The sequence below is a fragment of the Nipponia nippon genome, unplaced genomic scaffold, assembly GCF_047370975.1.
Source record: "Nipponia nippon isolate SJK-2023a ecotype South Korea unplaced genomic scaffold, ASM4737097v1 scaffold_7, whole genome shotgun sequence".
In the NCBI taxonomy this organism is placed as follows: domain Eukaryota; kingdom Metazoa; phylum Chordata; class Aves; order Pelecaniformes; family Threskiornithidae; genus Nipponia; species Nipponia nippon.
The window spans coordinates 5,569,560-5,596,086 of record NW_028262391.1 but is presented as its reverse complement, the minus strand read 5'-3'; the positions used below and the strand labels follow the sequence as shown (position 1 = coordinate 5,596,086).

Below are 26,527 nucleotides of genomic sequence, written 5' to 3'. Positions count from 1 at the left end.
TTTGTAGAAGCTCTGACCTTAAGAGGGTAGTGCTGAACTGTGTTGTAACACCAGTGTAAACATTCCTCATGTGACCCCTTTTCCACTTGGTTTCACTGTGGGGTATATTTAAGTAGTGATCAAGCAACAGTTGACTAACATGTACTCACTGGAAGGGTTTATGCACCTAGAGTGTGATTTAGGTTTACAAAACACTGGCAGTTTAATTTGAGATTTAATGGAACATCTGAATTGGAAATTACATGTTAGCACAGTTTTTTATTTTCTTGCATTTTTCAAGCTGTCTTAAGCTTTGGTTTAATGCTCAATTTGACATGCAGACTGACAGTTGGTTTTCTTCATAGATATGATCAAAGATTTTGTGTCTTCAAGAGATTTTGGTGCTCTAACTCATTTGGCTCTCATCAACGCAATTTACTTTAAAGGCAATTGGAAATCACAGTTCAGACCTGAAAATACAAGAACTTTTTCTTTCACTAAAGATGATGAAAGTGAAGTGCAGATTCCAATGATGTACCAGCAGGGAGAGTTTTACTATGGTGAGTTGGAGCTTTAGCAATTTTTAAAGCTAATGTCTTCCCTTAATAGGTTTGTTGCAATAATGCTCATTTGTATTGTCTGTTCTTTCCTCTACAATTCTAAATGTGGTGTTTGCCCAATGAAGGGACTCTGATTTTTATGTCTTCTCCTAATGTGTGTGCTTGTGTATTATAACAAGATAGCAACACTTACAATGACCTCTTTCTTGGTTGCTTTTTTAGGTCCATGTTTGGTGCCACACGGTGGATTTCACATTACATCTAACCTCTTGACAATTTTTGAGCTAGTCCTGCTTCTCACTAAAATATTTTTCTTGTGCTGTGCTAAATATTAAAATGAATAATGTTTGCTTAGAAGGGTAAAATAGGTTTTGACTTGAGCTTGAACTCCAAGTGGGTTCTACAGCGTTGTCCTGGTTTCAGCTGGGATAGAGTTAATTTTCTCCCTAGTAGCTGGCATAGTGCTGTGTTTTGGATTTAGGATGAGAATAATGTTGATAACACCCTGATGTTTTAGTTGTTGCTAAGTAGTGCTTACACCAGTCAAGGACTTTTCAGCTTCTTGTGCTCTGCCAGGTGCACAAGCAGCTGGGAGGGGGCACAGCCAGGACAGCTGACCCAGGCTGGCCAAAGGGCTATTCCATACCGTGTGGTGTCATGCCCAGTATAGAAACTGGGGGGAGTTGGCCAGGGGGCATCGATTGCTGCTTGGGGGTGGGCTGGGCATCAGTCAGTGGGTGGTGAGCAATTGCATCGTGCATCACTTGTTTTGTATATTCTTTTATCATTGTTATTATTTTCTCTTCCTCTGTTGTCTTTTTAAACTGTCTTTCTCTCAACCCACAGGCTTTACTTTTTTTTTTTTCCCCCCTGATTTCCCTCATCCCGCTGCAGGGGGAAAGGTGAGCGAGTGGCTGTGTAGTGCTTAGTTGCTGAGTGGGGTTAAACCACAAGTGTCATTGGCAGTATTTCACTCAGTCTTGTCATTGACAAATTCTCTCTCCTGAATAAAAAACCCTCTGCCTATTTCCATGAAAGTCTTGGCAGCCTTAACAACTTTTAGACTTCTCTCTGTCTAACCAATGGAAGTTAGGTAATAAGTTTAGAAGTATAATTATCTACAAACTGTGTGATTGCATAAGCTTGTTTTCTTTAAGAAAGCAGATGTAAGCCTCAAATCCTGTGATGAAGAAACTAATATAAATTTTATACAGAACAGAATCAAGAGGGTCATTTTTGTCTCCAGTGTGTAATAAATATGGCCTAGTATTAACTTTCTATTTTTCCCCTATCTCCAGTAAAAAAAAAAAAAAAAAGAAAAGAAAATATTTCTAATAGTTGCTTTTGTTATTGTTTTTCTTTCGTAGGAGAGTTCAGTGATGGCTCCAATGAAGCAGGTGGTATCTATCAAGTTCTGGAAATACCATATGAGGGAGATGAAATTAGTATGATGATCGTTCTTTCCAGACAGGAAGTTCCACTGGTCACGTTGGAACCACTGGTCAAAGCCTCGTTGATTAATGAATGGGCTAATTCTGTAAAGAAGCAAAAAGTGGAAGTCTATTTACCAAGGTGAGAATATGCTCCTATGTCAATAGAAGGGGAAAGATTGCATTCAAATTGATTGGAGTAGCAGAGTAGGTAAAACTTGAACATCTTGATCAAGTCTGCAGTTATGTAGCACCCACGTGAAGGTTGCTTTGACAAGAAAGCCCAGGGGGTGTGCAGTGCAGAATGATGGTTGTTTGAGCAACAGATGAGCACTACATTTGCATCCTTCATTCATAAGCTCCAGAAAGGAGAATTTCATCATCAGGAATATATCTACTCTGATGTTCAGAGTATTGCAGAACTCGTTATGGATAAGTTCCATTTAGACAGGAGCCATAGAAATATTGCAAGTCTGAATTAACAAAATGTTTCATTAGCTTTCCAATTAGATTTCTATGTGCTGCTAATTTAAACAGTTCTAATGGTGTGTTTCTGCGTAGATACAAGTGGTTGAGTGTTGAGAGGTAATTCCAGTCAACTTGTGTCTTCTGTCTTTTTTTCTTAGTTGTAGTAAGTGCTGGTTTCTTTTTCCTTAGAGGAGCAATAGAATAACGAGATGTTACTACCAGAAGGGATGAAACTTCTGTCAGTTCATTTGTAGACATAAGTTGTGTGTTCTCAGTGGCATATTTGCTCACATAGAACACTTAGTTATCTTTCCTAGAATTCTATTTCATCTACCTTCAAATATTTTTCATACTTGCCCTACACTTGACTTAGAAATAGAGTTGTTTACTACTAAATGTCACTAATAACGTATAGTTGGATCATGACGTCCTTCAAGTGATTCATAATGGTTTCATTGAAGTGTTTATATAACAATTTGGCACAAGTTTGACGTGGATCACTTCTACTTATTCAACTTTTGTGGCACTGTGCAGCGGGTACATGGCAGCAGAAAAAATAAACTATAGTGAATCCTTTTCATCGTTAAAATAGTTCTTTGTTTTCAGGTGACTTGGAGATTTGAGTTTGTTATATTTCACATGTAAAGAGCAGGGCAATAATCCCTGCAGTTTATTGGCTTCCTTTCCAAGCAAAGACCACTTTCAAGAAGCTAACTGCAGCGGAGCACAATAAAACAAGGCTAGCTAGGATAAATTAGGTTGAGATGGACTGGTGCTGTCAGTGTGCCCTGATTCCAACTCAAGATCGAATTCCACTTCTCTTTAAAGCTGTTATGCTTGGAGTCAGAGTGGCAAGGGAACAGCAGCATTTTGGGGCTATTTTTCCCTGCCCCCTAGTAAGAGTTCCTTTCTTTTTTAAGTAGCGTTTCCTTTGAAGAAGCAGGGAGAGCAGCAAAGAGCTGCATTGCAGGTTTTATACAAACTGAACGTGCTGTACACCATTTCTGTGATTTTTTGTTTGTTTTTCTCTTGGAGCTTCAGGTCCCAGAAGCTTTAGTGTTAACACTCCACTAAGATGCAGGGGAGGGGTGTTTCTCCAAGGCTCTTTCTCCTGCTGGCTTGGGCAAACCTTACCTAGATGTTAATGAGAAGTAAAATATGAGGATTCTTCCATCCCTTAAGCTTTTCTTTTATAACTGGAGCATTTCACAGCCTGTGCATCAGGTGCTGAAGTTGGACATCTTCTCTCAAACAATTTCTAGACTGCGAGATCCACAACAGAAGTCTCTCTCCATTGATTGTATAGGGAATCTGTGAAAACTAGCTTCCAAATTTAAGAAGCATAGGCATCTAAAGGTAAATACACAAATGTAATTGAAATCATATTAATTATGTTTATGACTTGAATTATGTTTATAGAGGTAGTTTTGGGTTTTGTTTGCTTTTAACCAAAAGCAGAGACTCCAGGATTCTCTGTAGCCAGGTTCTCAGATGTGAGTTTGAGGTTTAGGTTTTGTGTGGTCATGTAATGTCCTTATTTATTCCATCCTCAGGCTAGTTGTCATTCTTGTCGCTCGTATCTAAGAACCTCAAAGAACTTGGTAAACACAGAATAGAATCATAGAATCATTTAGGTTGGAAAAGATCATCAAGTCCAACCATTAACCCAGCACTGCCAAGTCCACCACTAAACCATGTCCCTAAGCACCACATCCACATGTCTTTTGAATACCTTCAGGGATGGGGACTCAACCACTTCCCTGGGCAGCCTGTGCCAATGCTTGACCACCCTTTCAGTGAAGAAGTTTTTCCTAATATCCAACCTAAACCTCTCCTGGCTCAGCTTGAGGCCGTTTCCTCTCGTCCTATCACTTGTTACTGGGGAGAAGAGATCGACCCCCACCTCGCTACAGCCTCCTTTCAGGTAGCTGTAGAGAGCAATAAGGTCTCCCCTCAGCCTCCTCTTCTCCAGACTAAACAACCCCAGCTCCCTCAGCCGCTCCTCATAAGACTTGTGCTCCAGACCCTTCACCAGCTTTGTTGCTCTTCTCTGGCCACGCTCCAGCACCTCGATGTCCTTCTTGTAGTGAGGGGCCCAAAACTGAACACAGTACTCGAGGTGCGGCCTCACCAGTGCCGAGTACAGGAGCACTATCACCTCCCTGGTCCTGCTGGCCACGCTATTCCTGATACAAGCCAGGATGCTATTGGCCTTCTTGGCCACCTGGGCACACTGCTGGCTCATATTCAGCCGGCTGTTGACCAGCACCCCCAGATCCTTTTCCACTGGGCAGCTGTCCAGCCACCCTTCCCCAACATTTGTGAATTAAGGCTATACAAAGGCAAACCAGGTACAACCAGGTGCCGATTACCTTCAGTATTTTCAGATTAGAAAAGATAACTATCATGAGCTTGAAATTCCATATAGTAATACTGCAGTTTCCTTATAAAGGTTTCAAAGATTAATTGCTTGCTCCCAAGGTGTTAGATATGCATTAGGGATTCAGAGGTGATCTGCAGGATTTTATCAATGCTCTAAATAAACATTTCATAAATATTTTATGCTCTGACTCAGAAAGGCATGTTATGAAATGTGGCCTGCAGACTCTGTCCACTGAGCAATTGAAAGCAGCAGTGGAATAGAATTAAATTTTTATATCCTGAAAGATGCTATCCAATTATAAAATGAACATTTTTTTAAACTTATACATTTGTAATAGGACCTGAATGACTAGCCAAAGCAGAGTTAATCACAACTTCCCAATTTCTGTCTGCATTATCTGTGTGCAAATGAAATTGTGTATTATTCCTCTTAATAGCAAAGGAGACATTTGTACAGAACTGCTAAATTATACTTTCTCATTTTCATTTTCAACTCATTGTTTCCAGTTTAACCCAGACTAAAGTGATCAACATTTTAATTCACTTTTTGCATAGGAGTGAAACAGACCATGAATCTAATTTACAAAGCTGTCTGTAACAGATTATTTGAAGAGCATAGGAGGGACTAGTACCTAATAACAGTACTACAGCCTGCAGATCTTCTCTTAAGGATTGTTCCAGTATGCCCAGCTCTCTATAATGACCACCTTGGCTTTTTGTACATTTAAAATATCTTAAAAATACCTTAGACTGTGTTGAAATGATAAGTTTCTTTAGCTGAAGGTTGTTTTCTCTCAAAAAAAATGAAACCCACAACCAAAAAACACCCCCAAACAAAAAAAAACCCGGGCAATCCCTTTTTTTTTTTCCTCTATTTTTAACATGTTCTCTTGACTCCCCTTTTCACGAGGAATAGGCCAGTGCTGATAGTTCTTGAGGTGCAGTCACGGAAGAGGCATAAAGCTGTCCCACTGAAATACACACTTAGCCAACTTCTGCAGCCCATGTTTAGCCCTGGACAGAAGGACCTTGCCAGAGAAAGAACCGTAACCTGCCTTGCTTCACCAGGTCAGAGCAGCAGTATGGGTTTTTTGGAGGTTTTTTTGCTGTTAGTGGGGTTTTTTGTTGCTTGCTTGTTTGTTTTCAGGCTATTAAATCATGCAGGCTAGTTCTAGCACCTCAGGACAACATAGCTGAAATTCCAACTGAAATGCTGGAATTTATATCAGCTGGCAGCTTTGTATGGTAGGCTGCTTGCTAGGTTAAAATAGTGATTCAGGTCCTGAGGACATGTCCTCAAGAAGAATATTGTTGATCTCAAGCAATGGAGCCATTCCTTTGTTTGCTTTCTGTTCTGCGGAATGTAATGTATTAGAACCAAGCTGAAAACCTGGAATTTCTTGCTTCTGCTTGTTCAGAACTCTTAGCAGTTCTGGAAATTATAGCCTTTGGGATGAATCACACTAGGCTCTAGTTCACTTCAGTTGTATAACTAGGAAGTGTACCCTAATCCTTGATTCTGTGGATCCTGAGTGTCTAAGGACTTCACGAAAAATTCAGCATTTGAGAAGGTTTGGATAGCATCATACAAGATGAAACCATCTTTTTTTCTGTCTTGAAAGTCTGTAAAATAGAAGAAAGATGGCTTGATACGGCATGATAAAGTTAATGCTCTATCCAAAACTTAAAGGTTCAGATACATAATTAAGGAGACTGTCAATGACATAAATGCATCGTTTTAATCTAATGCTTGTTTAAGTTCTAAATGTCATGAAAATATCATTCTCTGCTAAACTCTCCAGAGAACTGTTTGTTAGTTTCTCAATCTAATCTTCCTAAGCGTCTCATTCTGTTCTTCATTTTATGTGGGAGAGATCCAAAGACTGTGGAAATCAAAGGAAGTATTTTTGTCTAGCTATTTGGACTGCATTTTACATGTAGGAAGCAGAGAGACTTTACAAATGAACATTGTAAAAATAAGTATAAAACTAACTTCCTTCTTCACTTCTCCTTGACTTTGGCTAACAGCTGATAGGCAGAGTCTCTGTCCCTTCTTAATATCTCTCTGCTCAGTGCTTTCTAAGGTGGTATGTAGAAGCATATGTCCATGAACGTATGTGTTGGTGAACCTTCTAGAACTGCTTAAGTACAGAAGCTCTCCTCTTGACTCAACAGGACCAGTGTTTCTGATTCTGTTCTGGTCCTATGGTGAAAATACCTCATCTTTTCTTCAGTGTCTGAGCTTTCTCAGACTGCCCTTTGTGGTTTTTAATGCTCCCAGTTGCAACTATTCCATGACTTCTGATACTGAAGTATTGAAATTGGTTTTTTGATAGTATTTTTAGCATCAGAAGCACCTAAAAGATTGTGGAAAAAAATATGACCATCTGGTTCATTATATGTGACAAACACTGCAAATAACCATGTGTCAGGGCTAGTATCATGCAGCTCGGCATTTCCAAAGTCTGGAGGTACAGCAAATGCCTGGCTTGGGAAATGAGATTGAATGTCTCTTCTGTGTTCTAGGTTGTCAGCTTTGATTTTGAATACCTACATCACTGTCTATAAGGAACGCAAAAGAAATCCAAATACGACTGGAGGATAATTCATACTGAATGTTTACGTCGATTTGCATAGCTTGAAATTATATTTCGAAGTGTAAAGCAGCCCTGTTATTTTTCAAAAGAGGCTAGTTCTGATGTCAGCTAAAATATTTGAAGTATCATTAATAATAGCTTATCTGTAACTCTCGCTGCTCTTCAGAGCATGTGAGAAAGGAGGGGAGATGCTATTGTGAATAGTGGTTCAGAGTGGGTTTTTACCAAATGACAAAACTAAAAGGGGAGAAGGGAAGTAATTGGCTTTATTTTCATAAGGGGATAGTTTGGTATTTATACAGGTGATGTGATATTTTTGGTCTACTTTTTTTGTCATAAAAAGCAGGAACTCACTCTTACAGATATTGTAGAGACCTTCTCTCATCCACCTGTTCAGCATTTGCCTTTCCAGAGGTTTCAGTCAGGCGTATAGCCTCTATCCAGTAATTAAGTGACTGCTACTATTGTTCATGGAGGTATTCTTTAGCAATATAACAAATCAATTTGTCTGCATTTTCTTTTTTCAGATGCATAATCAGTTGGGGCTTTACAGATTTTGGGTTTGTTGGGGGTTTTTTGTTTTGTTTTTCCCCCAAAAATATCTCCCAAACTGCTTTCTTTCTGGGTCACAATTCATCGCTTAGCAGATAAGTGTGTTTTCTGTCTAGTGGTCCAGAGACTTAAGCCCACCTGATTTCAATTTATATCTTGTAGTGATTCTCTGCAGTTGGCAAAAATGCCTTTTTGCAGTTATTTTTCTTATTTGTGACCTCAAGTTTTGCTTTTCTTGCAGACTTTTCTTGCTAGTGTCCTATCCTGATACTCTTTACCAGTGTGATATTGCTACTTAATAGCTAAATTATCTTGAAAGCTTGATACATTTAATACTAATTGTGGCAAAATAAAAGCCAGAAAAGGGAAAAGTACACCACTCTGAAATTTTTAGAAAATGCATTTTAACATTGATTTGCCTTTTCTGCATGTTTGTAAGGTATGTACAGTTAGACGTGTTTTTTCAAAATGTTATAGTATAGTTTTAATATAGAAGGAAATATTTCTGGATTTATTCAATGTGCACAGACTCTGTACTGTGTAACACTAGTTAACTCTGGCATCAGGAATCAAGTCTTAATTCATCTTTCTTAGGGTTTTTACTGAAGTGTCTAAAATTGATCTGGACTTACATTACAAGTGTGTAGTGAGAGTAAAACTAGTTGTTAGTAAGCCTGTAAGCCAATGGGAAATTTGACTGAATGAGCAACTTGCAGGTTTGTCCTTCAGCTTAAAGCTAAAATTGTGCAGGTCTTGTGAGCTCCCTGCCTGTACTTTTTGACCAGTGTGAGAGTCCACAGCTTTCTAAGAGGAAAGCGAGTGATGATTCCTCTTGAAGAAGAAAGCTAACAGGACACATTTCCCTTTCCTGCAATCCTATTAGCTGTTTTCAGGTCATCTCATCTGTGTACCTACATCTTGTTCATTAAGATAATGCCATCTTTTTTTTTTTTTTTTTTAAAATGCTGCCACGCTGACTGATGCAGAATGTGCCAGAACACCATAAGCTTCCTCCAGTACATAAAGCTTTGATGGTCTCTTTTGATTCTTTTGAGAACTGCCAAAACAATAAAATCACAAGAATCAGTTCTTGTGTTTTTATTCCAGGCATATCCTGGAATTAATCTGGACTTGCGGTACCACCAGTGATTTATCGATCCTGAACTATCTCCAGATCTTATTTTAACTTGCATAAAATGCTTCTCTGGGTAATGACTACTATCTATTCCATCACAGATTTTTGGCTTCTTATGGCATTTCTAAGTTCATTATGAATGTAGATTGTGTATTGGATTTTTCTCATTCTGTGTAAATGTTGTAAGTGAGGAAGATCCACTTGACTGTTACCCAGTTGTCTTTTGATATCCAGATTATTCTTCTTCAAGCTGCCAAGGCTTGTACGTGCTGAGGTATCGTACATCTCAGCTTTTCATCAGCTGCACTCTGCTCAGAGTTCTGGCCTATATTTTCTTCTGAAAATAACATGTTCCTCCATGTAGTCAAGGAAGTTTAGTCCTGAAAAAGAATTATTACAAGAAATTGCACAGAAGCACATTTATTTTATTTTTGGTTCTAGAACAGGTAAGACCCTTCACTAAGGACTGCAGTGTAATTGCAGAGTTGTTTCTGCCTGAATGGCTTGCTGGAGAAACTGTAACACCACCTTATGGACTATGTATTTTGTGTTGTACAGTTATAACCATTACTGTCAGCATAATTTAAATCACTGATAATTTGTTTGGCCATTCTACAGAGAACCCATAACTCACCCGTAACAAACATTTATAATTAGTCTCTTGTGTTTGTCTGTAGACTTCTGGTATTTTCTGGTTGGAGCTGCTACTCTTATTATTATTCTGACATATTTATTTGTTTCTCCAGCTGTCCAGTCCGTTTCTGGCCATACCTAAAGGACTTGAGTCTTTTTTGTCTCACTGACACCAGGCATAACTTTTATAATGTTTGAAAAGGAGTCTTTGTAAATGGAACAAGCTTTTCCCCAAAATCTTGCCCTTAGGATTAATCTCAATTTGTCCTTCCAGCATAGTAACATAGCCTAGGACATGGCTGTGCAAGCTAACCCCGAAATCCTGCCAGCTTGTACTCACATGTGCAATTGCGCTAGCAACTATTAGTTTTCCCTGTTCTTTACTCACAATCAAAGCCCAATTAAAATTTTGCCACCAGAGTAGTTAGAGGTTGAGTCAGAGGTCTTTTATATTCGTGTTCATAACTGCTGCTCTTTGCTTATACTGTCTCAATAAAAATGGAGTGTCTTTCTTAACTTCCTACTCCTTCTTTGCCAACAGCTGTCTATAAAATTTTGCTGTCCTTTGCCTTATTTGATATTCTGTTCTAGTATGTGTACAATTAAATTCAGTTTTTATAGTAAACCTTTTGTATAAAAAGTAAGCATTTACATTAGCTACTGCATCATTTCGCACTGAGGTTTTATGGTCAGGGACTGTACATTCCATTAGCATATTTTTGATTGCTTCTGCATTAAAAAAAAAATCCACCTGTGGAAGTAAACTAATTTGTATGCATTTTTGTAGAAGGTGCCGCTATGCTATATTACCAGTGCTGAATGTCCTACTTTACATTATTTACCTTGGTGGTGCAATTGTCATTACCTAGAAACCATAACCTTCTAATAACTAATAAGCGCTGCTTCTGTTCTGGGCTTTTTGTAATTTTCTATTGCGTTTTCCAGGTTCACAGTAGAACAGGGAATTGATCTGAAAGATGTCTGGAGAGGTCTCGGAATTACAGAGCTGTTCAGCAGTAGTGCTGACCTCACTGCCATGTCCGGTAAGAGGTTCTTGTGTTGTCTCTCCACATATCCGAGGAAGTACTAAAATCACCTAAAGATAACCAACAAGCTCTTCAAAGTGGCTTTATGGGGGAGGGGGGGGAAACTTGCTAGCAATTTTTTGATCCTTTGGGATTTTTGCATAATGTAAGAGTGTGCTCACTGTAGGAGCAGTTGGGGCAGGGGAGAAATCCATCAGGGTATGTGTGTGGGGTGGGGAATTTTTGAGCTGGGAAAGTGCACTCTGAGTATTCAGAATTGGATCTCATTAGAAACGTGGGGAAAGTGTAATACTATGCAAGAGGCAGATCCACATTAGAGCAATATATGGCTTCAGTGCCTTGATGGCAAATGGGATTTGCACAACAAGGGAGTTGTCATCTTTTATCTCCGGAGGCTATTTGTTCACAGCATTAAGAGCATTAAGCTGTTGCACAATTAGTCATCTCCCCAGATACCTGCTGTATAGAAGCAGCACAGGAAAGGAGTTCTGAGATAAAAGCAATTTAGTCACATATGCTGCTTGCCAATTTCAATACATTGTCAACACTTCATTTTCAGAAGTTGAAATATCCAATACATTTAGAAATTCAGGTGGAAATGAGATATTTATGTTTTTATTACCTCCTAAATGGTATTGAAGTGGCACAAAAGGTAGTCGAGTCATCTTTGTCTGAGAAGTTGTTTCATTTTTGCCGAACAGAAATAGCCCCACAAGCAGTGTATTTAGCATGGTCTGTCTAGACCTGAATTTTGGCAAATCCAGGTGTTCCCTATCTAGAAGCATGTGCCAGCGTGAGATTGTTGTCATTGTTGTAACTTATGCTTATATACTGCTCCCTGTGTGTGTTTCTGCTCTATGGGTTACTGCCTAATCAGCCAGATGGACCCTTAGCTGATGGGAAATACCTGTTCTTGATTGTCTGTCTCTGGAAGCAATCACACTTATGTGGCTTATTCAAAATAGTGGTAATGAATGTCAACCTTCCTCTAAAATTTACAGCAGAAATGTTCGCAATTTTCATATCCTGTTCACTTTTGCTAGGTTTGAAATGTTGTCTATACTATACCATGTAGCTTATTCCACTGTTTTGCCACTTTCACTCTTCCAGTGAAATTGTGGGAAAAGTTGGAGTTAGGCAACATGAAAAGAATTTGAATAAATGAAAAGTCCTCCTTTTAAAAAAATAGCATTTTTCTGAAGAAAAACCACCTTCAATTTCTCTGCCACCCCAAAAGAAAAGTAAGCTTTCCAGTAATTTCTGGTCTATGTATAGAAAAATATATACTTGAGGAAAAGTACTAAGGAGAATGGAAAATACACAGGGGAGATTGAACCACAAAGGCAGTGCTTGGCTCTTATTTCATTTCATGGAAAATTCACCTATGTATCAGGGACTAATTCTGTAGTCGAGAGGTTAGCAGAAAGATTGTTAGCAGAAAGAAAACACTTGCTTGTGTTTTAAGCCCTGTGACTAATGACTTGTTTAAAGTTTTATATTTTTGACAATTGTACTGTACAAAATCAAAATACCATGTTTTGCGTGGCTGAATTAACTCCTCTGTCGTTTAAAGATTAACTTCTTTATTAAGTAATGTAGAGCAGTGTATAGAGAGAATTCTTGCATTTTACTGTAACATCCTAGCTTATCACTTAAAAGGACGTGTGCCACCAGGTGATGAAGAGGTCATTCATAAATTAAGAAAATGTTTTTGAAGTAATGTCTTTAATGAAAACCCCACTGCTGATGCTATGGAGATGAAATTTTAAGTCATTAAAATACAGAATATGTTTCCTATTTCTAATTTTCACAATGTAGAATGGGGAGGGAGGAGGAAGGGGAAAAAGGTCATGAAGAACAATGTTGAAAGCTTGCTTTTGCAAATACCTGAATAGTATGTCAGGTAACAGGTTGAAGCCAGAAGTTTACATACATCTCAGTGTCAGCCCTCTGGAAGATTTGGCACTTCATGAAACCTTAAATGCAGCTATTTGAACAAAATGTTTGTCTGGACCCTTTAATTTAGGAAGATACAAATCAGAAAAGAAAATCTAAGGAGATTTTTTGAGAAATTCTGTTGCATTTAAAAATACTCTCCTCCCCCTCTCCTGTTGCTCTGCCTTTGGATTATTGTCAAGGAAAGCCTTCTGCAATTTCAACAACAGCCCTAATCCTGTAATCAGATCCAGGCACAGATTGTTGAGTTCAGTGAAATTCTGTGTGGGCTTAGTGGATATAAATCAAATTGCAGGATTACAGACTTATTTTTCAATATTTAGAATTTTTTGCTTTTTGCACTCAATCTGAAAAATGGAAATAGACAAGTCTGCTTTACCTTCCATGATGTCGGGATTGTGAACAACCAAAGAGAAAGTATTAATCCGGATGCACATTTTAAATGTTACTCTCTTGCAGAAATTAAGTTCTTTGTAAATTAACACAGGTGAGTAGCAGGACATTCCTATTTGGCTGTCTAGCTGCATGTATTCTGACTCGGCAAAAGACTGACAGGTTTTACTTGCATCTCTGATTCCATCAGGTATTCAAAATAATCTTGAAACAACTTCTGGTATTTGGGATTTTATAATTTATACAGCATGTAAACTTGCTACTTGAGTATTTTGACACCACTTAGGACTTACCCTTGAACTAATTTCAATACTAGAATTCTCCTTCCTTTTCAAATGATTATGATATTTCTTACTGTTGTATAATGCCTTAAATGGCAACTGCTTTTAACCTCAAGGTGACCTGCATTTCAGTAAGCAGTGAAGTAATCTTGATGACTTACTTTCACAATATAAAGTAGTTAGAAGAGCACCAGTCCAGTAAATAGTTCTTCGAAGTCTTGACTGACGTAGGTATAATTTTTCTGGGACAATCTAAGCTAGAAAAGCCAATAAACCTGCATGCTTTTTTAAAATGAGACTTGCGGAGCAACCAGTTGGCAGCTATGAGTAGGAGTTTGCAAGCATATGGAGTGTAATGACAAATGAAATGTGATGCTAACGGAGTCATGTACATTAGAAGTAAGCCTCAGATTACTCCCACACATTAATGGATATCTAGGCTAGGGTCCTGCAGAAAGCTTAAACTTTGATACCAGATCTCCATGGGACTTTTCTGAGATGCTAACGATCAAATCGTGTTGGTTCCTGTGAAAATTCAGATTCAAAGAAACTACTAGAGAAGAATGACATGATAGTAGATATTCAGGTAAGTCCCACCTTGTCCACAGCAAAAGCCATAAAGAAAAGATGTATAATAATGACAGGATATGTATGATATTGAACTATTGCAGTCAGTGATTTGACAGTCATAAAACAGAGCAAAGAGAAGAATGCCTGAACACTAGGTGAAAACATTACGCTTCCATATGAAAATAGATGCATTCACTTCAGGAAGAGATGAATGAGAAGGATGTGATAGTGGCAATATAAAGAGAAGAGTCTAGAGAAAGTAAACTGGGATGTGGAATTGCTCTTTTCACCATCCAAGGACAAAGATATCCAATGAAGTGAAAGGGAACAAATTGAAACCAAATAGAAAGTACTTCTCTTATGGAAAACTTAACCACAGAGATCTTTGCTGGGTGTTCCTTGAAGTCATGAGATTGGTAGGATTAAAAAAAAAATTGCTTCAGAGCAATCAAAACTATCTATGTTGCATTGAATAAAATCATTCTATATATTCTGTGGATTAGAAACTTGCTGTAGGGTATAAGGCACACGCTGGGTGAGAGGATCTTTTTCTGTTGTAAGTTGTGCTGTAGTTTTCATCTGTAAGACTTACTATATCTTGTTCTGAAGCAACAATAATACTATAGCTAGAGCAGCGAGCTAGACTAATTGGACATGCTGGTCTCATCTGCAGTGCACTTCTTGTATTCCTGTCAACTTAACAAAAAATTGTTGCTTCTTTTTTTTAATGCTCAGATCCTGAATATGTTTACAAGTAGGCCTACTATTATACCTGATGGTAAATGTTAGCAGTGTTCATGCTGTGTCTGCATTAGGGTCTATAAGCTCATCGGATGGAGACCAGTGTTCTGAGGTGCTAAGTGTTCTGACCAGAAATATACCTCGGTGTACCATAAGCAACACCACAGCATGCAAAACAAAGCATGGAGGATGAAAATACGGGGTATTGCTGTGAATATTGCAGGTCACAGGAGCAGGCTTAAGTGCTGTAATAATAAAATCCGTGATTAAAATATGTGATTCAGCTAAGTGGGCATTTCTTTGTCTGTTATTAAACCTAAAAATTTATTTGGGTTTAAGATGAAGGAAACCCAAACCAGCATTTTCCTATAAAGGCTGCCAAGTTATTGCTTTCTTTTGGTATTTTCCGTATAGCTCAAATGCTCAACAGAGGTTTGAAATAGTCTCAAGTGAGGATAGCAAAATACAGCTGTCTGAAAGGTAAAATTTGGAGAACTGACCAATAAACTTATCATGAATCCTGTTAACTGACATGTTTGCAAAGGCAGCACACACATCACGTGAGACATGCGCAACAGGAATGACTGATGTGCATGGATCTGTCACCCTTAGTTGACAGATGCCTTAGGTATCTATCCATTATCACCTATGTAAATGTTCTTGCACATCCAGTGTTTGTTCTAAAACATTTTTGGAGACCTTGAGTCTTAGCAGGTGCATAATGGAACGGAAGCTTTGGGGGGTGACCATTTAGCACTCGATTGTAGTATTTTGTTAGCTTGTGATTTATTTTTTTGCAGGTAACGCTTGAGGCTTAAAGGTGATGTTGGTGTTGGAATGCAACCACATCGTGTTTTCTGGTGGCCTTTCTGTTAACAGTTAAGGAGGCAAAAGCTGTGAGAAATTGAGCTTAGTGTTCGAGATAAGTAGGTGCTGCATGTCCGATATTTTAAAGTAACACCGTGGAAACTTCAGCCTAGCTTTCAAGCTAGCATTACTGAAGGCTTGGAACTGAAGCCTAGAACTAGTACAAAAGTTAGCAATCTAGTGTATGTTTTACTACATACAATCCCAAAGGGAATGATTTGGGGCTTTTGTTGGTGAGATTTAAGTTAAGCAGCTGAACCTGGAGGTTTACTTCAGTTCTGGGTGTATGTAGCAGTAATGAGATCTGCCTGGGGAGAGGCATTTTAAACTGCTGTCTCTTGTGGTTTTGGCTTGCATTAGTATTAGAACTAGTGGCTGTCGTTGTGACAGCTAAAATAAATGGGTAACAATTAGATCAATAGTCCCAAGCTGTCCCTCCCTAGTCAGCCTTCTGCTAGAGTTTTGGTGTTGAACATTTTGTGAAGCATCAGAAATGCAAAATGGTATAGCTGTCTCACTGGGGTGGTTAGATTAGATTTTCATGGTCGTGTATCTCCCTGTTGAGAAAGCTTTTATTCCCTTCTTAACTGCCAGTTGTGCTCTGTCAGTACTGTGGATTTTATGCAGGTACACTAAATGTATATCTAATCCTTGTTATGTCTTTCTGATGAAACTTGGTCAAAGGGATTAAATGGTGTTGCATGTCTTCCTTCCTGCAAGGTGCTGAGTATTCCAGTAGGTCTGATCATTTAGCCGCTGAAGAAAAGTAATGAAACATCCACTGACTTAAGCAGGAGCAGGCTTGGACTGAAATTAGAATACTGACAAAGAAGGATGGAAAACAAACAAGACTGCAAAAAATAAGTTCCATGGTGGTTTTTGCAATAAGTATTTGTCTTCAGCTTCTTTTAAATATAATGACAAGAAGAAAGGAAATACCCAGTTTTCCTGGAGGAATTCTATATTGTACCTAATGCAGAAATAAAATTCTTTATGTATAAGTATTTGCCATATAGTGTCATAATCCTTTTTCCCAACAGTTGCATTTAAAATCTTGTGTTCAAGGATTGTCTTTTACTCTGTCTAGTGTACTGGTGCTCTACCAGTGCCAAGCTATTTTAACATCCATAGTGTAGGAGAGCACTACAAATTGAAGTGAGGTAAATGGTGCTGTTAAAGGTATTGGTAGAAGGTATTTTAATGCAACTCCTATGCACAAAGCTCTTACCCTTCCCTGCTTGGTGTAAAGGTGGAGTTTAGTGTTGGGGTTTTTGGCAGTGTTTGGGTTTTTTTAAATACTTCAGTCTTACTCTTGAGCCACCTGAAGAATGTTTACTTTTCCTCTCCAGATAACAAAGAACTTTACCTTGCAAAAGCGTTTCACAAGGCATTTCTAGAAGTTAATGAGGAAGGATCAGAAGCTGCTGCTGCCTCAGGTACCTGACTGAAAAGCAGAACTGAATCAAATGTCTGGTTATTCTGTGTTAATTAATTTTTTAAAACTGACTTGCTGTACAGCCAGGAAAGCTAAATAGCATGTAGCATGAAGACACAGCATAGCAAATATATGGCTTTTCAGAAGAGAATTCTGCAAATGAAAAATGTTAGCATTGTTTTAACATGGTGTGTTTCACACAGAATTTTGAGCATCCTGTGGAAAACCTTTTCTTCCTTATTTTGCTTCTGATTGTCAGGAGGGTACAGACTGCAATTTATATTTTCTTTATGGAACTTAAGCATTCGTAATTTTTGATCTGCCAATTGAGATGGTCAGAGGCATTTGATCCAGAACACTTAGAAGGAGTTGAGAATTGTTGCAGTTATGTTTTAATAAGCTCATATACAGAGATGCAAGATGGGAAGCACTAAATGCAAAAACATAGCGGGCTCCTATTAGTGCTAGGAGGCCAGGTGGTTGGTGTTCTTGGTTATCCCATGCTTCTCCTGAAAATAAGTTACATTAGTTGCCAGTATGTATCATTAGGTGATTTCTAATTGCCTCTACTTGTACCAGTCTTTCAGGCAAGGAAGAATGACTTCCCTGGTCATGAATATCAGTAACTGGGTTGAATTGTAACATTAATATGGACAGAGATTACTGGCACGCATGAGTCTTTATTAACAGTGGAGTGAAAATGTAAAAGTAAATTAAACACTAGGAAATAATCGTAATGTCCTGGAGAAATCCATGCATCTCCAAATAAAAATAGCAAAGAGCCAAATTCTCCCTGATTCCCAGTTAATTTTACTTTCAACCTCTGCATTATTTAAAGACGCAAGCTAAAAGCTGCAAGATCAGCCCATGTAGTTGTTGCATATTCCATAGTTATTAAGGGTTACCTTTTACTTATCAACTGCAGGCTTGGAGCTGTTTAAAACAGGTCAGCAGTGCTGTCTAACGTAATGCATTTTCTTCCTACAAGTGAGCAGGAGTCATAACTCCTCTTAAGGTTCTGGATCTTAAAACTTAAGCTGCTCCCTCGGCCTGGGAAGTTGTGCTAGTCTCCATTGTTAATCATTCTTAAAGCCTAAATCAGCATGCAATTACTCGGTAGGTCGTCTTCATTTTCAGTTAGATTTTTTTCATGCTATTTCTTGGTGATGCTTAGTGGTGAGAGCATGGGACTTCAGTGTCTGCTCATGAGCTTCACAAGTATCTCTCATGAAGAGCAGGAGAGTGTGCAGTGATATTTAACAAGTTGCCTGTGTTCTTTTTCCTTTAGGAATGATTGCCATTAGCAGAATGGCAGTGCTGTATCCTCAAGTTATAGTTGATCATCCCTTTTTCTTTTTGGTCAGAAACAGAAGAACAGGTGAGAATATTGCAGACTCTTCCACATTTTTCACAGTACATCATCAAGTGTACAAAAGAAAATTGCATATTTTCATCAAGGAACTGGCCTTGTATTATGAGTCTTCCTTAATTTGTCTTAAAATACCTAATATTGAACGACTGACCTTTTCTATGTCCCCTTAATGTTTCTCCAAGTAAGACACCACAATCTGACATAATCCTGAAAAATATTCACAATTATGTGATTAAAAACCCCGGGGAAGAAAAACTCGCCATTTTTCTTCAGAGAACACAGTGTTACTGCCCTGAATATCCATAATCATTGTATTCCGTAAGAGCTTGGCTGTAGTAAGACCAGTGAGATATGTTCCCGGTACCAAATTATTTGCATAATGGACAGATATTACAGCTATGAATAATTCTCTTGTGCTCTTGAAGTGTTCTGTGGCAGGCAAGGGATGAGAACAGCTGTTGTAGACACATAATTAGGCAAAAATGTATCTGGAGGAAGGTATTTGCCCTTTTCCCTAATCCATATACAAAAATCTCCCCAAAAAGAAAAGTTTAAATCAAAACAGAGTAAAGCTTGGTATCCTTGGGGCAGTTCTCAATGTTGCATGGGCCTTGATGTTGCATGTAGAAAGAGGAATTGCCAACAACTATAGTTAAAGCCTGAAAGTTTGTTACTAATCTAGAAATCTAAGGTTAGAAACCTTTTGAAAAAAAAATCTGTGATGATGACCCATATTCTCAAGAATACCCTCAGTGCTCATGATTGATTACTGTGTTTGAACAGGTTAGATAGAAATGTATAAAATGGGAAAGATGTCAATGGTGATTAAATAGTGTAGGGGAGCAGTATTCATATAGGGAATTCCTTGTTGCGGGTTGCATGCTCTAATGTGGAGTAAATCTACGAACTCAAAGTATCTATCTATTAATAATTAACTGATTGGTGTGGCAGCTTCTGGGGCTCACTTTTAACTCTGTGAGGAACATTGTCTGGCACCTCAGGCCTGTGAGGGTCAGAAACGATCATGAAGGTTATTCTGATTAGGTGTTCACACTTCAGTTAAGGTTAGCTGCCACCTTTGGAGCCCCCCAGCCTAGAAACCAGTACTGCGTCATAACCACTTGACATGAGTGGCAGTACTTCATGGGCCTTCTTCAGAACCATTGAAACGAAAGTGAACCTTTGTGTTGATTTCTGGTGGGTTTTCAATCAAGCCTTCAGAATAAGCAGGGGGCACTGAAATGCAGAGGATTTCACTGTTCTTCTCTGTACTGTGTCAGTTCTGAATACAAAGAGGTCCTCTTTGCTAGGGCTGTTGATCCATTGCCTTTCATGGCTACCAAGTTGTCCAAGACACATGTTCCTATAAAAATTGTGCACCACATGCTCTAGAACTTATTATCAGTATTCATCATCTTATAACCTCAACTTTTCCATTCAGTTCTGACATCTTTCCTTCCCTGCCTCCCTTCCCACTTTTTCCACAGGTACTGTGTTATTCATGGGAAGGGTAATGCACCCTGAAGCAATGAATACAAGTGGTCATGACTTTGAAGAGCTTTAACTGCCACCAGTTACCAAAAAGAGGAGATAAGCACATAAAGGTTGAAGTTAATATATTTAAGGTTTGCTGTGTTTTCCCCCAAGATATTGTTTAAAACGCTTTCAGATCTAACTGTGTGCAAGTCAGTTTCCAGAGGAAAGCTTACAGTATTAAAATAATGATTCTGTTTCTGTCATTGTGATTGCCGTGTCCTTAAAATAAAATTGTGTACATGTCAACAACTGTTTCTTGTTCTAGTGAATTGTAAAGCAAAAAACCTTGCAAATCCATTATTCGTCATTCTTTTTAAAGTACAAAGACTGACTTGATCAATGAGACAGGAGCGGAATGTGTGCAGCTCTGAATAACGCAAATGGCAAACCTTGATGATAATTTATAGAGTTGAAGAACCACATCTGGACAATGTGATCTTTTCCTGTTCCTGTAAAAGTAGTAAACAGACTGCGATACGCTGTCTCATCAAAGTTAATGGAACAAATTAAGCCTAGTGGATTTTATTCTATAACTGCGGTAGACCTTGTGTGAACTCTCCCACATGTGATTCTAAAGTGTTGCTTTTATGAATGCTCCTGCATGCGACTCTGCAATTCACCTTCCGTAACTGTTGATGCCGATAAAATTTGATCGCATGAATATTTGAGACTAGTCAGTGTAGAATAGCTATGTATGTGACTAAAGTAAAATAGTTGAATGGTAATGTCATTCATGTGGACATATTTTTCTCCCCCAAAGTAGTTGTTCTACTTTAACCTAAGCCTTGCAGTATCTCACTTCAATGATCTAGAATGATCTTTCTCAAAGTAAAAAAACCCCAACCCTTAATTTTAAGTGTCTATAAATGTTCTATTCATAAATAAATGTCTAAAGGAACAACATAATCCTTTTTATTCCCTAGCTTTTTATTGAGAATAAAGTGACAGAGAGAAGAATGACACATACCACAAGTAAATATTATCAGGGGAATTAGTTGCTGTTTCCATTTGCAAGAGGAGGAGAAGTAGCAGTTGTCACCAGAGAAGCATATAATTATTTCTTCCCTCATTGTGCAAAATATAAAAAAGAACAGAAGTTATTAAAAAGGTAAGAGGGAATAGGAGAAGAGAAGGGAAGGAGCTCTCTTGAAGCAGATAATAAATACAAACTTCTGGATAATAGATGGGTTTCTTCTCAGTCAATAGGAGTTTTGTCTTTTGAATTCTATGGGAACAAATGCGTATTGGCAGCACTTTAGTTTTAGTTATAGGCTTCTCTGGCATACATTCACTTCAAAACAGCATAGACATTGCTCACAAAGGTATTCGTGCAAGGAGAACTTCCAAAACTTGACACATTGTTCACTTTTTTTTTTTATCCTGCTGGTGCAAATCATGCAGTCCAAACTGCAAAGTGATGGATGTTCTCTGTGGAGGCTGGTTATGGTCCCTCGGAGAAAGAGCATTTGAACATTTCTAGCCCTGTCTCCTTGAATTGTTTAGTTCTGTTGCACAGAAGAAAAATGGAGCTCCTTAGTGTGTTGCTGTTGCTTATTACCCTTAGTGTATTCTAGCCTGGACTTGGTGAGACAGTTTCTGTATTCAAATTTGGACAAAAATTGTAATTTTAGTTCTGTATAGATAAAAATGTTATGCTTGGGAGAGAAAAAACGGTAGTGCTTCTAAGAAGGAGCAGGGGCTAATTTTTCCAAGATCTAGAACTAGCCTCACTGCAGGTAAAACCAGGTCCTTTGACATGGAGTTACACAAGGGCTGGTTCTTCATGTTGAAATGATTCCATGAACATCACCTAATGTCTGTAAAAGTGACCCATATGCTAAAGATCTCTTGTGGTTTTAATCTTATGGGAGCCTGATTTTTAAGCTAATATATTTTTTTCAGGCTAATTTTTGAGGTGTTCACTCTGATTTGGAAAGACGTGCGAAAGCAGTTGACAACCCTCAATCATGTTTATCTTCAGTCCATCAAAAGTTTTTCCTGACCACTTTTGTGTTTTCTTTGCATTAGTTCCTTGCAGCATAGATGCTTCTTACCCAGGGAAGGACTGAAGATAGATTTGAACTAAAGCTATGGAATTATGGAAGGACAGCTGCCAGTCAGAAGTATTTATAGAGGATATCAGGCAAGTGCACAGACTTCCCTAGCAGTTGGACTGAGCATAGGTATAAATGGAATGATGCAGAATCGCATATTCCAAATGTGATTCTGAGAATTGCCTAAACAGGTACATAGGAAAACCAGCAGAAAGAGAAATGCAAACACTAGTTATTTCACGTGGTACTCTCCTAGCCCTTACAGATGCAAAATAGCCATTTCATGTGTCTTGAAAATTGAGAATTATCTGGTTTTCAACAACATGAATGGATTTATTATGTAATTATGCAAAGGTGTTAGTTGTAGACTGCAATGAGAAGAGCTCTCAAACAATACTGTTTTTCAGTAGTGATAATATTTTAATTATTGTTACCAATTTATCGAGGTATATGAATACTATTCCATTGTGGCTTTTAATCTAGATTTTGTATAATGTTCCTTTCAAAGATGCTATTGCTTTTTTGAGACAAAACTAGCAAAATAATTGTCTTTTTTGTTTCGATTTTTTTTTTTTTTGGTAAGGGGAATTTGTCAATAGTGGCGCATATGTGAGTTTAGGTGTGTAGTTTTTAAAAAAAAAATAAATTGTATTTTGTGTTGGAGGCTATATCAGAAAATAAATTACTGAAACTTCTATAGTTGTGCTGTGTAAGTGACCCATGATGTGACACTGTCTACCGAGATCCTTCTGTGATGCAGATGGAGTTTAAGCATGCGATGCAGTTGCCTAATGCTATCATCTTCTCTCTTTCTTGCATACATCTACTGGAGTCCGGGTGGAAGTGCTTTTCAGAGCTGCAGCTGGAAAGAGTACTTGCCCTATGAATCCTTTTAGTAGCGGTGCTACCACTGGAGACTGACTTAACTAATACGATCCCACTTGTACATGCCCTTGTACCAAACAGTTTTTCTAGAGTAGTACTACATTCAAACAAAGATTTGTCGTGTTGTATGAATTGGAATGTTTTTGTTGCTGTTCCAAGCACTAATCTTCACTATCCTTCCATAAGCCTTGATGATGGCAAAGTAAACTGTTGTGTCAGTTTCTGTGAATCAAGTACATGATATCCCTCAAACAAATAAGATCTTAGTGTTATACCAGAAACAAACAAAAAAAAATTAGTCAAAGCTTTTGTGGCTAATTTTTATTTTTCAATGATGGACAAAAGAAGAAACCACAAGATGTCACTCTATTCTAAGAAGCTGAGAAGTACTTTCCCATTGACAGTAATCCTATGGGAGTGTTGGAAAGCTGAATATCCTGAATGGGACTCAAGTATATGTAGGTCTTGGTAAAATCAATGAGAGTTGCTTGAGTTTGAGAGCATAATTAGACCCAGGTGCCTGAGATTAATAATCAGGGGCAGGGGGAACAAACACCCAAAAAAACCTGCTTTGTGTTACAAGTTTTTCTCTGATTCTTGATAACAGCTTGCTGGATTAAGTTCATTGCTCATAGGGGAGTTTGTGTTCAGTTCATAGCCTGCATGATTGCATTGTGTACTTGGTGTGGGTGAAATAAAAAGGTTGTTCTTTCAACCCATCTCCATGAACAGCAGTAGAGCTGTACTGTGGTTACTTCAGAGTGTCAGTGCTGCAATAGGAGACACATTTTTCTTGACTACAAAAGAGAAATAACTAGGGTTGAAGTCATTGATATTCTGGCCCTATTATTCTGATGTTGTTCTCTTTCACTTACCTCTTTTATTTCCCCCCTCCCTTGCTGCCTTACATACAGTCACGAGAATTTCTGCGTGAGCAGATTCCCAGCGTGTTCTCCCCTTGTACAGTGAGGTTACACCACTGCCGGGCATTCTACTCTCTTACTGGAGAGAAGGCAATATTTTTCCTATGAGGGTTTTCTAAAAAAGATGACAAGGCATACTCCAAAAGCAGTATTTACAAGCTGATTCTTGAGTTGTTTCTGTCCCTTTTAATGGGCAATCTTTGCTTTTGTCCCTACAGTGGAAAATGGAAATACATGGATTAAAGAGAGATGGATGGTTTACCCCCAAAACCCAGTGCCAGGGAGGAGGAAAACAGTACCTTAGTAACTCAGATAATACCAGCAAGAAGTGAGTTCACTTCCCCTGTGAGCTACTTTGCATCTGCTGACACAGTTGATGAGAAATTGTAGATTAATTTAGCTTGTAAAACTGCCTGCAGTCCCCAAGGATTTTCCATCAAGCTGCAGTGGTTACAGAGGTCCAGACAGAATGAAGAGTCTGACTGCTTACTGGGGACCTTTGTTAATTGGTTCAGTAGCTTGTCTTTCGCTTCCAGCTGGCATTGGTTAAGGGCTATAAAACAGAGTTACACATGAGAAACCATTCACGATACACAAACATAGTTGGTACTGTGAAACTCATGAACACTACATATGTTACCTCCAACGACCAGGGCTTCTCCAGTGACATTCTCTTTATATAGTATTGCTCTTAGAACATCAACATGAATGTTTTTGATTTCACAGCAGTAATTAGAAGCCCGAGTCATGGACCAATTTCTCTAGGCATTAGGCAAACAGAATAAGGTAGACAAAAGTCATGTAATAAAATGCGGTTTAAATCGTAGTTTATAGACAAAAGCACAGTGCAATAGTCAAGGCTGTAAGGCTAGTGAAGGATATCAGACTTAGTCGCAGTCACTCTGGCAGGCAGGTAACCAGAGAAAGGTGGTGAAAATAAATGTATTATCCAAACAAGAGGTGAGTCTCAGCTCCACTCGCTATTTTAGAAATTGTTCAGACTTTTTCAATGCAGCCTCCAAACTCCATTAATGGCTGTGCCTGGAAGTCAGGCAGCTAAGCATTCTCAGATAGGCGCAACTCCAAACAAGCACAGTAAAGCTCAAAACGTTGGCAGCTGTTCCTGAAAAGCAGAGTATGCAAAAGTCTTCACGGCACTTTCCACTTTCAACTGTGATCAAATAGTCTGAAAGTTTTTTTTCTTAATGATGTGTTTGCAGCACTGTGTTCTGGAAACTAATCTGGCAGGTAGTGGTAGTAAAATTCTAGGTCTACTAGGACCTGGCTGAGGAAAAAGATTGAAATTGTTCCTGCAGCTGGGGAATTTAGCCTGTTGCCTGAGGTTTTATCTTTTCAGCCACACTGAATCACAATATGAATGATGTTTCAGATATGACCCATGCTTTACTGATAAGTTACTTTACTATCTAGCTCTCATAAGCACACATCTTCTCTTCCCTATGGAAAAGTCAACTTTTGGACAAACCGAGGGAAGAATTCCTACAGAAAAAATGATTCTGTATTTGTGTCGAAGTGCTTTTAAGTAAGGAAGAAAAAGAACTTACAGAGGAAATCTGGATTGTGTCTAAATCATGTCTTTTGTGCTCTCATTAAGGGATTGGAATTGGCCATGGAAAAATCCTGTTTTTTCTTTAAGAGCAATTTGTTTAGATGGGCTTCAACCATTCCTTCAAGTATTCTAATGCTACCAAAAGAGTTTAGACCCAATCATAGTTAAACATTTTTACTCTATTTACATGCATTTGTTAAGAGTCATGTTTTAAACCCAAGCAACTTGCAGTGCTGGAATGCTTACAAGCAGTAACTGTGTGGTAGCATTGCCTGAACAGAATGAAAGAAATATGTCAAAACATGCTAAGAAATAAAAAACATAAAGTCCATCTTGTAAGGATCATGGTCTGGGCAATGCCAAATCTCACACTGGTGAGATACAAACCAAGAGCCCGATACAGAAAGTCTATTTATTTGAGGCTTTTGTCATTGTCAATATACTTTTTAAATGGCGTATTTCTAAAGATAACAGCTAGAAAGCTGGCATAGTTTGACACAGAAATTAATAACATTTCACAAGTTTATTACAAGAGAAATACTAGTCTTAAAATTCATCAGCTCTCCTGGGAAACATTCTCTTTGGGTCAGGCTGCAGCTTGGAATTACCAGCGTGTAGTGGCAGTCTGTAAAACTCTCCTGCCAATTCTGAACAAAGGATATGTCTTCATCAGCTGAGCTGCTATTAAAACCCTCAGTGAAACTCACAGAGAGGTAAAAAAGGCCAATTCTAATGTTGCTGCTGCCTGTTTTACATATGTGTTTCCATTTATTTTTCCTCTACAGAATTTTCTCCTTGGTCTAAACAAAAAGAGAATCAGAGACAATGTGTTACAGTTTATAAGTTCACTTCAGATTGGTTTTGGACAGAAATTATTTGCGGATTGTCACAATATTTCAGTGCTAGTTTTACTGCTGCAGTTTCATAGGGAGCAAGTTGAACAGGCTAACCTTGAATACTTTTAATTCATTTATTTTCCAGTATCGTTCCAAGTTTAATGTGTATGCATCTATGGAACAAAGTGAGGAAGTGATCTCTTGATTACTGACCTTCTGAATCGTGACACATGTGGGAGAGAGAGCTTGGAACCATGAGTAAAATAGCTTGCCTTGTATTGAGCACTTATAAAAGCCGAGGATGTTACCACTTCTTCCTCTTCGCT

The 26,527-nt window shown here is 38.4% G+C and overlaps 1 protein-coding gene across 3 annotated transcripts in view; it reads left to right on the top strand.

The window, feature by feature from the left end:
- The window catches only part of SERPINI1 (serpin family I member 1), a 55,296-nt gene extending 32,614 nt beyond the window's left edge, over nucleotides 1-22,682 (top strand). For 2 of the 3 annotated variants that reach the window (XM_087740578.1, XM_087740576.1), the window contains 6 exons: nucleotides 345-539; nucleotides 1,907-2,111; nucleotides 10,682-10,779; nucleotides 16,940-17,026; nucleotides 18,314-18,403; nucleotides 19,885-22,682. In XM_087740578.1, coding sequence (XP_087596704.1) covers nucleotides 345-539; nucleotides 1,907-2,111; nucleotides 10,682-10,779; nucleotides 16,940-17,026; nucleotides 18,314-18,403; nucleotides 19,885-19,961 — 752 coding nt within the window. In that variant the 3' untranslated portion in view covers nucleotides 19,962-22,682. Of the gene's footprint in view, nucleotides 1-344; nucleotides 540-1,906; nucleotides 2,112-10,681; nucleotides 10,780-16,310; nucleotides 16,439-16,939; nucleotides 17,027-18,313; nucleotides 18,404-19,884 lie in introns of those variants that run through there. The other variant, XM_087740577.1, reaches the window with a different exon arrangement.
- Nucleotides 22,683-26,527: the final 3,845 nt, after the last annotated feature.